This window comes from Procambarus clarkii, chromosome 52 (genome assembly GCF_040958095.1).
Source record: "Procambarus clarkii isolate CNS0578487 chromosome 52, FALCON_Pclarkii_2.0, whole genome shotgun sequence".
Lineage (NCBI taxonomy): Eukaryota > Metazoa > Arthropoda > Malacostraca > Decapoda > Cambaridae > Procambarus > Procambarus clarkii.
This window is the reverse complement of record NC_091201.1, coordinates 9,106,439-9,120,727: the sequence shown is the minus strand read 5'-3', so window position 1 is coordinate 9,120,727 and position 14,289 is coordinate 9,106,439. Positions and strand designations below refer to the sequence as shown.

The 14,289-nt window shown below is 37.5% G+C and overlaps 2 protein-coding genes across 2 annotated transcripts; both read left to right on the top strand.

Annotated features, from left to right (window-relative positions):
• Positions 1-879: 879 nt before the first annotated feature.
• LOC138351998 (uncharacterized) lies at positions 880-3,314 on the top strand. The gene is made up of 3 exons (XM_069304170.1): positions 880-1,009; positions 2,100-2,171; positions 2,639-3,314. Exons 1-3 carry the CDS (start codon positions 985-987, stop codon positions 2,881-2,883), a joined length of 342 nt encoding a protein of 113 aa, XP_069160271.1. The 5' UTR covers positions 880-984; the 3' UTR covers positions 2,884-3,314.
• Positions 3,315-3,425: 111 nt separating this feature from the next.
• LOC138352082 (uncharacterized) lies at positions 3,426-8,471 on the top strand. The gene is made up of 11 exons (XM_069304302.1): positions 3,426-3,913; positions 4,258-4,362; positions 4,518-4,747; positions 4,953-5,131; positions 5,463-5,580; positions 5,816-5,907; positions 6,751-6,958; positions 7,092-7,262; positions 7,543-7,727; positions 7,980-8,215; positions 8,368-8,471. Exons 5-10 carry the CDS (start codon positions 5,499-5,501, stop codon positions 8,205-8,207), a joined length of 966 nt encoding a protein of 321 aa, XP_069160403.1. The 5' UTR covers positions 3,426-3,913; positions 4,258-4,362; positions 4,518-4,747; positions 4,953-5,131; positions 5,463-5,498; the 3' UTR covers positions 8,208-8,215; positions 8,368-8,471.
• Positions 8,472-14,289: the final 5,818 nt, after the last annotated feature.

Below are 14,289 nucleotides of genomic sequence, written 5' to 3'. Positions count from 1 at the left end.
TCGGCAGGGGGTCCACTGCCACCCACTGGGTCGGTAGGGGGTCCACTGCCGCCCACAGGATCGATAGGGGGTCCACTGCCGCCCACAGGGTCGATATGGGGGGGGTCCACTACCGCCCACAGGATCGATAGGGGGTCCACTGCCGCCCACAGGGTCGGTAGGGGGTCCACTGCCGCCCACACGTTCGGTAGGGGTCCACTGCCGCCCACAGGGTCGGTAGGGGGTCCACTGCCGCCCACAGGACCGATAGGGGGTCCACTGCCGCCCACAGGGTCGATAGGGGGTCCCTTACCGCCCACAGGGTCTCTATGAAGTCAACTACCGCCCATAGTGTTTGTATAGTGTCCACTATCGCCCATAGTGTTATTATGGGGTCCACTACCCCTCATAGGGTCGGTATGGGGGTCCATTACTACCCACAGGGTGTGTCTGGGGTCTATTTTGGCAATACTGCTTTTCCAATCTCATTTGTTGTTCAATGTAAAATATTTGTTGCTCGACTTGCAACAATTTATATATATATATATATAGTATAGTGCCTTTGCAATAATGTACCAATGTGTGTATTTTCATAACTCGTTTTAAATTGTTGAAAAATAAATAACTACATTGTGAATGCAAGTCAATGTTTACATGCTAAATCAGAGTTGCCAGATTCCGCTTAAAATAGCAAATTGTGCTTATTTTCAAAGCTTGAGAATTTAGCTTTAAAGTAGTTAAAAAACTACGAATTTCGCAATTTGCTATGTACTTTAGTGTACTATTTTAAAATAAGATTGGTTTTTAAGCTGCAAGTCATATGAATCTCAAAAAAAGTATATTATTAACAATCTTATCTCCATAGTTCACTAGTTTCTGTAAATCAGATCTGGTAACTGTAGGCCAAGTACTGGAAGACTCAAGACACAATGTGTTGAAGCTATTCTCTTTGAAGAAGTCATCTCGACAGGATCTTCCAGCTCCAGCTATAAAACTTCACCAAACATGGATCTACCTAGTACATCAAATGGTAAGGAATTACTAAACTGTACAAAGTTTTATGCTAGAACATTTGTTACAGAATTGTCCCTGTCAGGGACAATTCAGTCCCTATTCTATGTGTACTCCATCACATAGTGACGGAGTATGTGGGAATAATTTTGTTGACACTGTCCATTTTGTCAATTCTACAACAGCAGATAATATGAATTCCCAGAGATATTTGTAACTTGAGATACTTGGTTTGGTTTGGTTAAGTTAGGTTAGGTTAGCCTAACCCAGTAAATCCTCCCCGGCTAGAATATAAACCCCGGACAAAGTGCTCGTGAAATGCCAGGCATTTGCAAATATGAGGATGTGGTTGATTAGATTATATTCTTTTCTATATCATAGATGTTCAATATATGAAAAATATTTTAGACTTAAAAATGGACCCCTGAGGTACTCAACTTAACACATTTCTTCATATTCATTCCCATTTAGTATGACCTTTTGCTCTCTTTGTTTTAACTATTGTTTTGTGCACTTTACAATTTTTTTCATGAACCTGTAATTTCCTTGCTAGTCTTCCATGTGGTACCTTATTAAAGTCTTTAGCATAATCCATGTATACTACATCCACCGGAAACCCTTTATCTGAGTACCATGTTACCATGTCCCAAAAGTGAGGAGGTTTATAAGGTAGCATCTGTTTTTAAGAAGACCATGGTGTGTCGATTGAATAAGATTGTTCACTGAAAGATGGTAAATGATTCCCTCCCTTAGGATTTTCGCCATGAGCTTGCAGATGTGTTATACCTAGCTGATTGGACATTAGTTTTGTGCTTAACTCTTTCTGCTTTTTTTTTAAATACTGTAAGGGTGAAATTTTCATATTTCAAATCTCGGGGTACTATCCCTTGGTTCAGATATTTTGTGGAAAGTATTTTCAGCAGTATTCATAGTTCTTCTGTCAGTTTATTTTCCTTTATAATTAAGGTTTGTTTTCTTTTGTACCATAGAAAGTACCACAGAAAGGTGTTATAATGTTGTGTTAGCTTTTCTGTACAATTTTTCTTTTTTGTTTGTATAAAAGGCTATGCAATGAATTCAAATATTTACGCTACCAATCAATTTTTCAGATAGATCATCGGATTTTGACAGTATGCTGTACATACCAGATGTTCCAAAAATAACTACAGACAACAATAATGGTACTGTGTTTACTATTTTTATACTTTATATATAGGAAGACAAGTTCAATCAATGAGCATTTTAATATATCATCAAAATTTTCATACATTTCTTTCACTTTGTTACACTTGTAAAAACTTATTCTTAGCTATATTTATATAAATGTTAATACCACTGTTAAATGAACATATTGATTTGTGTCCTTATTAGTTATAGCTTATTTATGTTGACCCAGCACCTTACTAAAGGGATTACCTTAACTTGTGTCACTATCTCTCTAGGGGGCTCCAGGTAGGCAGTATAGGTAATGCCACTAACATGCATATCATTATGGGAAAGTCCATAATTTAACACATAATTATAAGTAGGAAATTTGTAGCAAATTTTAAGATTATTAATAGGTACATTGTAGCATAATTTTGCATAAGCATAATTTTCTTGTTTTGTTCTTGTACTTTTCCTTCGAACAGTATTATTTTCTCTTCAGAATTTCACCGGAGAATAGCAGTGATGACTAGAGAACATCTTGAACGTGAGTACCAGAAAGCACGTGCTGCAATGATACAAAGAAATGAGTACTTGAAGAGACTCTTAAACGTGGAGGAACCAAACTCAATAAAGGTGACAAACAAGAAACAGAAAAAAGATAACATACAGGATGTATCACACATTAATTCAAAACAAAGACCAGCTGCACCCCAATCTGATGGTAATCTTCTATTATTTTCTTAACAATATTTCTACAGCTGTTATTTGTGTACTTTCCAATAATATTTGTTGCCTATTTTTAAGTGTATGCTAGACAATTATGGAGATTAAATTACTATAACACTGAACAACTTGGTAGCATAAAGTTAGTTATAGTAATATCTTGAGATTTGTCTGAAAATATTAATACTTGTATACAATTTGCAATTATGTACCATGCTTAAATCTTCAAATGTGCCACCCAGACATTCTGCCTGCTATACTTTCACCACCACACATTCAAAATGCGGGCTATTCTACTAGTGGCAGAACGTACACTCAAAGTTATTTGGCAGCTGGTGAAGAAACTTTGGAATCATTTGATGTTGGTATGTCCCAACATCATTTGTTGGTATTTAAATGAGGGTTTATTTAATGGACACACGTCATAAATATTATGTACCAAAATTGTGCTTAATGCCTATGAAATTTTGTTTAACATATTATACTAATCATTCCTTTCACTTACAAATTTTTCTTACTAATTTTTAATCCCATATTTCAAAGTACTTGCTGCAGAACTTGAACAAATTAAAGATTCTCAGCCAAGTGTTTCTGACTGGCAAAAAAGAAGAAAAAATGCAGAGATTAATTGGGGAGAAAGCAGGGCAATGCTGTTCGATTGGACATTGTCTGAGTTGGGTGTTCCAGATAAAGGTAAATTAAATATTGCTGTGTTCATTAAGGTTATACTGTATAATAAGCATCATATGCATATTAATGACACTCTATTAATACATTTAGACTTCAGATTGTTTAAAATGTTAGGTATACAGTATTTAAAATTAGTATAAATAATTACCCCTTTTTTCATCAGGTAAAGTTTGTGTACAATGTACAAATTGTGAGGCAAGCATCAAATGTGAAGACTGTTTTGCATTTTTGTGTCACATTTGTGACCAAATGCAACATTTTCTCATGCCTTTCCACCACAGATTATATTGGAAAAATGGCTTTTATGAGCCATTAGACCCGACACAAACTGTGTGCCCTGAAGGAAATATCTTTCACTGGAGTAAGTATACGATACCTGTATAAAATCCGTACTTTGTTCCGAGATTACTTCTACTTCCCAATCCCAGTCTAGAGCTACGATTATCTTGGTATAACAAAATAAAATGAATAAATGTTTCATTTCAGTCATTACAACATTTGGAGAAGTCTTAAAGTTTAAACCTGACACTTGGTTTTATAGATTGATTTAATCGTCTGATTGTTTCTTTTCTGTGAATTTCTCAGTCATTATCTGGAGAATAATGTCAATATTTTGTACAATCAAGAAACAATGAAATATTCAGTCTGAAATTCTTTTCCATAAAACTCATTTTGTCAAACTGTCTTCCTTTTCTTTGTTACCAGAACCTGTTGTACCAGCCCAACCACCAAATTCTTGCCCCAACTGCACAGATTGCAAGTTTAAAATTTCAAGCTCCAGCAATCTCTGCATCTTCATCACTATAATGGGTAAATAAACTTTAAAATTTACCCTTTTATTTCCATTACCGGATATTCCTGAATCACAATACATTTTGAAATTTTTGTTGCTATAAATGTTAATTTTTACATCACTATTTTAGCAAGTCGCCACACCACTCAATGCACTGTATTTTAAACTACAGGAAGGTATGACCTCTATACTCCAATCTATACATGCCACTGTGGATATGAGCATCAACAACTAGGCAAGACCATGCACAAGTCTGGTTTCTATTCATCATTAGGAAAGAGCAGCACATTCTACAGCACCAGTCTGCTTGAATCATGGCACCATATAAAAAGAAATTGTCCTGGAACATCATTTCGGGCATTAGTCACTGCACTGGAATCCTTTGGTGCTTCTCGTGGGCGTGTATGTTTTGATACCGTTATTCTTAATATTTTCAGTTTTATATTTCAATACAAAAATTATCAAAATTTTGTAGTAATGTATATTCATTTATTAATAATTAGTTTTTAATTTTGTTCAAACACAAAATGGAATGTTTTTTTTGTTTATTTATCTTATGTCATAATATGCATTTTAAATGTCACCATCTAAAAAATTCTATTCCTAGATTGGACCCATTAATTATATAACTTCGAAGAGAGTGTTCTTCGAATGGCGATTCCAGCAATATGAGCTGAGAAAAATTAGAGGAGAAGCTGACAATGAGTGTCCTGCTTGTGATAAAACCCCTTTAGCAGTACATATTGATGGCAACAAGAAGCTGTATCGTTACAACAAAGTTGGGAGGTAATAAAATGTGCTTTACAGATACTTAATGTATAGTATTCTTTTGTTCTCTACACACACTATATTATAATGAATTATATTGTCTTCAAATTAATGTTCTTATAAATAAAGTATGCACATATAAATATACATTGTCATATGACATATTTTTTAACTGAGTATGTCTTTATAGTTTGCCTTTCAATTGCATCCATATCATCATTTTATTTATCTAACACCATGTAAATTTTTGTTTTATGTAAAATTTAGCAGTGCATCAGAATTCTTCATAGGCTTTTAATTTTTGTACAATAATTTGAATTTTTTTTTACTGTATACTTTTATGTTAAAGGTATTATATGGAGGGCGGTGGCAAGAAGGAAGTGGCATGACTTTAGGGGAAGAGGCAGAGCAAGTGTTTGCATACCTCTCACGATACAACTCTACAACTAAAAACATGCTGAAAGCTGGTATTTGTTTATATGGTTCATCTGATCAAGTTTTTTATTATTTTACCTGCCCTGTAATCAGTATAATGCGATTTGTATTCAGTATTCAATAAGTATCAACTCCCTCAAATAATCAATAAAAGAATGAAAACATATTGGTCAAACTTGAGTTGGTCTTGGTGAGTAAAGGTATGTTATGAAACTGTTATTAATCTATGCTCTTCAAGATGTTCATTGCTATAAATATTTTTCTCAGAAAGAACAGAAGAACTCACAGAGGGTGCAGTCTTTTGGAACCATCGAAAAATTGATGGACTGGCTCGTGCATTAGTTACTCGACTCAGAAAGGTACTAAAAATAATATATATTTATTTTATTTATTTGTATTTATTTTGAAACTTATTATAATGCATTTATATGTGAAAGGTATTATAATGCATTTATAGGTTAGTTATGTGTTCAGATCATGTACTACATATATTTTCCATTATAAATTAGCGACCATTTCCTTGAATTAACTGCTTGAACTTTTTCAATATATCAATAAGGTTAATTTGTATAAAGTATATAGTATTTAATTAACCTAAATGTATGATTCCGAGATATATCAAATGTGTTCACAGAGAAATCACAGTATCGTGATATATCACGGGAACTGTGATGAGGGTTTGAACCCCATGCACTGAGTGCTCTCAGATGCATGCTCTAGTTCACTACGCCACGACATGGTCAGATGAATTGCAACTTGGAGTACTACTGCACCCACAAGGATCCCAAGGCTTCCACTGAAGCCAAACCAGGTTTCACACAATTCCCCCATGAACTCGGTCTCTGTCATTCAGTAGTTCTGCCTTTGATGCCCCCATTTCAAGGTCTTTCTCCATGTATTGATATATCACAATAATATGAATTCTATGTGTATTGAAAGGGCCATCAGAGGTAAAACTACTGGAGGACACAGACCAAGTACATGGGAAACTGCATGCACAACCGCCCATGGAATGGGTATGGGGGTGCATAATTAACAAAAATTGAATTGTGGGTTCATTAGTACCCTAGGTTGCAATTCTTTTGACCATGTTGTGGCGCATTCAACTACAGCAAGCATCTGGGAATGCCAAGCCCATAGGTTCGAACCACTCATCATGGTTAATGTGATTTGTTCATTAAATTTATTATATTTTCAAATAGGCCAGAGAGACGGAAATAACAGTTTCAAATGAGATCGACAAACTTGATGTTCAAAAGTCATTGATTCAAGAATGGCGATCTGACCTACAAATGATTTGTAAGGAGTTAGAGTTAAACACTGGAACAACCTCGAAGAACATAAAATATTCTATCGAGGCAGTTGCAGACTCTATCAGGCATCGCAAAAATCTGATTGCCACTGATGCAGGTAGGCTTACTATTTCTTTGTTAACTCTGAAGCAATTTCTATTTAGCTCTTGTCTATAATTTCTATGTAGGTAAATGATGAGGAAATTTTTTTAACAACTTTAAAACTTTCAGCCAAAAAACTTTATTTGCAGCATCCAGTAAAATGCGCTCTTCCCTCCGGCACAGAAATGAGTGTGATAGGAAAAAGCTTCAAGGCTTCATAAAAATCTACAATAGTGAAAACTCTGAAATTCTCAGTGAAAAGGATGCAATAGAAGGTATCCTGCCATGGCACAATTTATTGCCTCATCATAGCCAAAATGGTATGTAACTACATCTCATTTTATCAGGGGTTACAATTCGGCCTTATCAAGATAACTAACATTTAGCATGCATAATGGATAAGCTTTACTTATTTTTGAAGTAAAATATCATCACTACTGTTTGTAAAATAGGTGCAGTATCATAATCCGTAGGTTTTTATCAGGTTGATACTGCACAATAAACTATGTATAGTATGTATAATGCAAGTACCTAAACTGTAATTACATTAAATTGAGTTGTAGTTTACTTGCAGTAAATATAAATTTCCTCTTTTATTAGTGTCCCTTGCTCAAAAAAAGAAGGCAGTAGAAGATGTGGAGCTTCAGAAGAGATCCAGAGAAGAGCAACAACACACTGTTCAAGAAATGCTGCATTATCTCGCATATTACAAGAATAAGAGAGAGATTTTAACCGAACATACTGAAGAGTTGTTATGTGGAATTTTTCCTTCATATCTAAGCAAGGTAAGCTAACAGCCTAAATGTGTGTTGCAATTCAGTTCTTCATAAACATTTATCCAGCAGAATTTTATACTTGTCTTGCTATTTACAACTTTGACAGGTAGACAATTCCATGGTTTTCATATACTGTACTGGTGTGTTTTACATATATTTGAACTTTTACCGAAAACTTTATTTATTTATTCTAATTTCTTTAGTATTTTCAGGGAAATTTGTAAATGTCTTAAACCCCATTAAATAGTCTATATATTACAGGATCCTAACAAGTACACTATTGAAGAGAAGCACCTATCAACCAAAAATAAGAGTGGAATCTTGGCTCTTTTGAAGCAAGGGCAAAAGATGTGTTCTGACAAGCTGAGTGATGCAAAGCGTTTATTTGGATACCAGGAAGAGGATGTTGATGTTTCCGAGCCCTACCTGGAGCTTTGTGACAGTGAAGATGATGATGATGAAGATGAAGATTTACTACTAAACTCATGATACAAAAGTTAAGTATAATAAATATTACCTGATTTCTCTTGCTAATTTCTCTTACTTAATTTCTCTAATTTCTAATTATCCTAGCCCTAAGATTACTACTGGCCTCCATTGCCTTGCCTGCACTTTGTTTCCCCCTTAACCATATCACTCATTCTTACAGGTGTGAGACAGAGAGGTACAAGATCATCCAAGAGGAACAACACCTGAAGCACCCAACATTTGGGTGTTTTAATTAATAAAAACGCCCTTCATGGCTTCACTCATCCTGGCTGGTTTAATTAAAAAAACCTAACCTAAACCTAATATATATACCTCTAGAGTCAAGGGAGTTAAGTTTTAGGCTGCACAATGAAACTGCTATTGACAATTTTATAACTGCTGCTGATAATGTCTGTCCTGTGACTTTTTTGTAAGCATAACCAAAAGGCTTAACAATCCCTTGCTTACAAAGGGAATACTTAAACCCATTAATAAAAAACATGACCTTGAGAAGAAGTATAGGTTAGGAATTGTCTCCAAAGAATTCTCATGCTCTTCAACAGGTCACTTGAACTCCAAACCTTTCCAGTTATCCTAAAAAAAGCGAGTTACCCCTGTACACAAATGTGGTGATCTCACAGATGTTAACAATTACAGACCTATATCAATCCTGCCTAACTTGTCAACATTTTTTGAAAAACTAATCTACAAGCAGTTTTACTCTTATCTAGCCAAACACCATATACTTAGTACTAGGCTGTACAAGAATATAACAACTCTTGTATATATCTCAAAAAAAAAAAAAAAAAAAAGCACAAGACGAAGCTTGAAAAAGTTTAGTGGTATGCAAATAGGCTAGTCCCAGGACTAAGAGGCATGAGTTACGAGGACAGGCTGCGAGAAATGCAATTGATAGGGTACATAAAGATAAACTGTTTAACACGGGTGGTAGGCGAACAAGGGGACACAGGTGGAAACTTAGTACCCAAATGAACCACTAGGATGTTAGAAAGAACTTTTTCAGTGTCAGAGTAGTTAATAGATGGAATGCATTAGGCAGTGATGTGGTGGAGGCTGACTCCATACACAGTTTCAAATGCAGATATGATAGAGCCCAGTAGGCTCAGGAATCTGTACATCAGTTGATTGCCAGTTGAGAGGTGGGACCAAAGAGCCAGAGCTCAACCCCCCGGTCCCCCTCTCTGACCCTGTCCCTCTGTCTCTGTCTCTGTCCATGTCCCCCTCTCTGTCCCTGTCTCCCTCCCTGTCCCACTGCTCCCCCTCTGTTCCCCCGTCCCTCCTCTGGCCCTGTCCGTCTGTCCCTGTCCCTCTGTCTCTGCCTCTCCTCGTTTCTGACATTCTCTGTGTCAGCCTATCTCTCTGTCTCTTTCCTCGCTCTATCTCTGTCATTCTCTCACTGACTTTGCATATCCTTATCTATACGTCTCTGTGTCTAACATTCTCTCCCTGACTCTGTCTATATCTATTTCTCTGTCTCGATCTTCATCTCTTTCTCTCTCTCTCTCTCTCTCTCTCTCTCTCTCTCTCTCTCTCTCTCTCTCTCTCTCTCTCTCTCTCTCTCTCTCTCTCTCTCTCTCTCTCTCTCTCTCTCTCTCTCTCTCTCTCTCCTTACATACATACATACATACATACATACATACATACATACATACATACATACATACATACATACATACATACATACATACATACATACATACATACATACGTACATACATACATACATACATACATTTATTTAACACATGTGGTACACGCACAAGGGGACACAGGTGGTGGAGGCTGATTCCATACACAGTTTCAAGTGTATGGAAAGTGTATGTATTCAAGTGTATGTATTCAAGTGGCGGGACCAAAGAGCCAAAGTTCAACCCTTGCAACCACAACTAGGTTAGTACATACATACATACATAAGATATAAAACAGTGGAGGATTCCCAGGTAGAACAATCAACCACAATGCCCATTACCCCTTTACCCTGATGTCCTTAACTACACAACTATACAAGAGTCATTAACACGTGTAATGGCTGATCCCCCATCTTTCATTTTATCAGCTTAGTTCCTTTATTATGCCCCAATTACTCATCCCTTGAGCGGTAGTTAAACTGAACCCAAATTTAAAAAAAGTTCCTTGCTAAGCAAGCTACAGTCTTGATAAGTCAGATATATTGTTTGTTAACACATTTCTCAACAATGAACAGTCAGTTTTATCAAGCTAACATATCCTAACACAACGAGTGAGAGTATTAACTGGTATAATTATTTTATTAGACCAGTATATATTATTAGATTATACTGGTATAATTATATATATATATATATATATATATATATATATATATATATATATATATATATATATATATATATATATATATATATATATATATATATATATATATGTATGTATGTATGAGTGTGTGTGTACATGTGTATACAACATTAATAATTTTGTAACTAGCGTCAAACATTGTTATTTGCTTAGCTAAACGAACTAGAGGGTTCCGGTCCTGAACCGATTATGTGCCTCTGTAATCCTTTACACCACGGCCCACGGGATGGGTATGGGGTGCATAATAAAGAAAGCAATAGAAGAAATTGAAATTGCATAATACGGTTATTGACATTCAATAATAGTAAGATAAAGCAATGAGGACCAAATGGGAGACCAGTGATCAGTGTCTTGTATTCCCTGCAATACCTCAAATCCTACGTACCTCACTGACAGGCTCCAGTATGTTTCTGTGAATAATTCAATTTCTCCCACCCTACCCATCAACATTGGTGTTCCTCAGGGCAGCATACTTGGCATACTTGGGTATCCTTTGGAGGTGCTTATCCAGTTCTCACTTGAACACTATGAGGGGATTGCCAGTTATGCCATGCAGTTATGCAATGTTTGAATCTATCTATAAGTCCACCAATCTTTGTAAAAATTTCTTGTATGGATGTACCTTACCTAAATAAACATTTATTTATTTATTATTTATATTTAGGATTCATCAACTGCCAAAGATATTCACATGTCAGTATAATTCTGGCGAGAGAGAGGTTTGGGAAAAGCCGTTATACCAACTAGTCAGCAATAAGGGTGATATTTGTGGGGCACAGGCACACTCGGCCTGGCCCATTAACCCCCAACTGACACTATAACTACTAGCTACTAGGTACATGAACATAATTACATAATTTACGTACATAATTTAAGGTACATAATTACTAGGTACATGAGGACTGGCCATTGTACTATATAGACCTGAAAAAGTGTAACTTAGCGACAACAAGAAAATATTGAATCACAAGACCAACGACGACCATTCCCTTACCCTGCCATAAACACTGAAATTTGACACCCTACCTCTGGAGCCACCCTGACCACAGGTCCACCAACTACATTTCCCTCCCTCCAACTCTGCCTCCACTTACATTGTACACCACGCAAGTGTGGACTAGTGTGTAAATCTTACTGATACCACACTTAACCTTTATTCTTTCTCAATGTGTTGTATAAAAGGATCTGATTATACCGTTTCATTTCTAACTCCTTTTCTTGGAAGAATGCCACATATGATCGTACACACACACTAGGTCTGTATAGGGTATAGGCAAGGTCTGACAAGGTATACTAGGTGAGTACTAGTTGAGTACTTACACACAAGATATTCTAGGTGAGACTAGGTGAGTATACACACACACGCAACATATACTAAGTTAGTACACCCAGAAACAAGATATACTAGGTGAATACACACATACAAGGTATACTAGGTGAGTACTAGTTGAGAACTTACACACAAGATATTCTAGGTGAGACTAGGTGAGTATACACACACACACGCAACATATACTAGGTTAGTACACCCAGAAACAAGATATACTAGGTGAATACACACATACAAGGTATACTAGGTGAGTACTAGTTGAGAACTTACACACAAGATATTCTAGGTGAGACTAGGTGAGTATACACACACACACGCAACATATACTAGGTTAGTACACCCAGAAACAAGATATACTAGGTGAATACACACATACAAGGTATACTAGGTGAGTACTAGTTGAGAACTTACACACAAGATATTCTAGGTGAGACTAGGTGAGTATACACACACACACGCAACATATACTAGGTTAGTACACCCAGAAACAAGATATACTAGGTGAATACACACATACAAGGTATACTAGGTGAGTACTAGTTGAGAACTTACACACAAGATATTCTAGGTGAGACTAGGTGAGTATACACACACACACGCAACATATACTAGGTTAGTACACCCAGAAACAAGATATACTAGGTGAATACCCTAACACCAACCTCCTACAGTACACAACACCAACCTCCCACAGTACACCTCCCACAGGTAACCCCAGCACCAACCTCCCACAGTACACATCCCACAGGTAACCCCAGCACCAACCTCCCACAGTACACAACACCAACCTCCCACAGTACACAACACCAACCTCCCACAGGTAACCCCAACACCAACCTCCCACAGTACACCTCCCACAGGTAACCCCAGCACCAACCTCCCACAGTAACCCCAACACCAACCTCCCACAGTACACAACACCAACCTCCCACAGTACACATCCCACAGGTAACCCCAGCACCAACCTCCCACAGTACACCTCCCACAGGTAACCCCAACACCAACCTCCCACAGTACACAACACCAACCTCCCACAGTACACCTCCTACAGGTAACCCCAACACCAACCTCACACAGTACACCTCCCACAGTAACCCCAGCACCAACCTCCCACAGTAACCCCAACACCAACCTCCCACAGTACACAACACCAACCTCCCACAGTACACATCCCACAGGTAACCCCAGCACCAACCTCCCACAGTACACCTCCCACAGGTAACCCCAACACCAACCTCCCACAGTACACAACACCAACCTCCCACAGTACACCTCCCACAGGTAACCCCAGCACCAACCTCCCACAGTACACAACACCAACCTCCCACAGTACACCTCCCACAGGTAACCCCAGCACCAACCTCCCACAGTACACAACACCAACCTCCCACAGTACACAACACCAACCTCCCACAGTACACATCCCACAGGTAACCCCAGCACCAACCTCCCACAGTACACAACACCAACCTCCCACAGTACACCTCCCACAGGTAACCCCAGCACCAACCTCCCACAGTACACCTCCTACAGGTAACCCCAACACCAACCTCACACAGTACACCTCCCACAGTAACCCCAGCACCAACCTCCCACAGGTACAAAATGAAGCCATGAGAATTATCTTAGGATGCCCAAGAAATGCTATGATTGAGAAAATCAGGATGGAGTTGAATCTGCAGAGTATTGGGGATAGAATTGCAGAGATAAATGTAGCTTCTGCCATTAGATTAATGAGAGGTGGGGGAGCTAATGAATTGGTCCTCTCAGTTCAAAAGGTGGGAAGTACTGAACAGTGTATGATGAAGAAAAGAGCATATATGAATACCTTATGTTCTAATGTTATTAAGTATGATGTTATTTCAGAGTGTATTGCTGTGCCCAAGAGAAAATTTACACCACCATGGGAGGATTGTAATGTAGATGTAGTAATTACTCCCTTGCAAAAGAAAAAAAGTATGTATGAAATAGGAGAGCTGAGGGCAACATATGATTGTATAATTAGAAAATTGCCTACAGAAAACACTCTACTACATGTATATTGTGATGGGTCAGTAGCTAGGGATGGGAAGGCAGGATGTATATTGTGATGGGTCAGTAGCTAGGGATGGGAAGGCAGGATGTATATGTTCTTAACATTCTGAAACCTATATTGTTTGCTGGTGATACTACACTCATCTACTCCAACCCCAACCCACATACACTAAATACTGTAATGTTGTTAATAATGAACTAAAAAAAGTCCACTTATGGATGTCAACCAACAAACTAACACTTAACATAGAAAAGACCTACTACATCTTATTTGGAAGCAAATCTACAAATGCAATTCAGCTTCAGATGACAATGTAAACATTAGCAATAACAATGATGGAAAGTTTCTTGGTCTATTCTTAGACAAGAGACTCAACTTCAGTA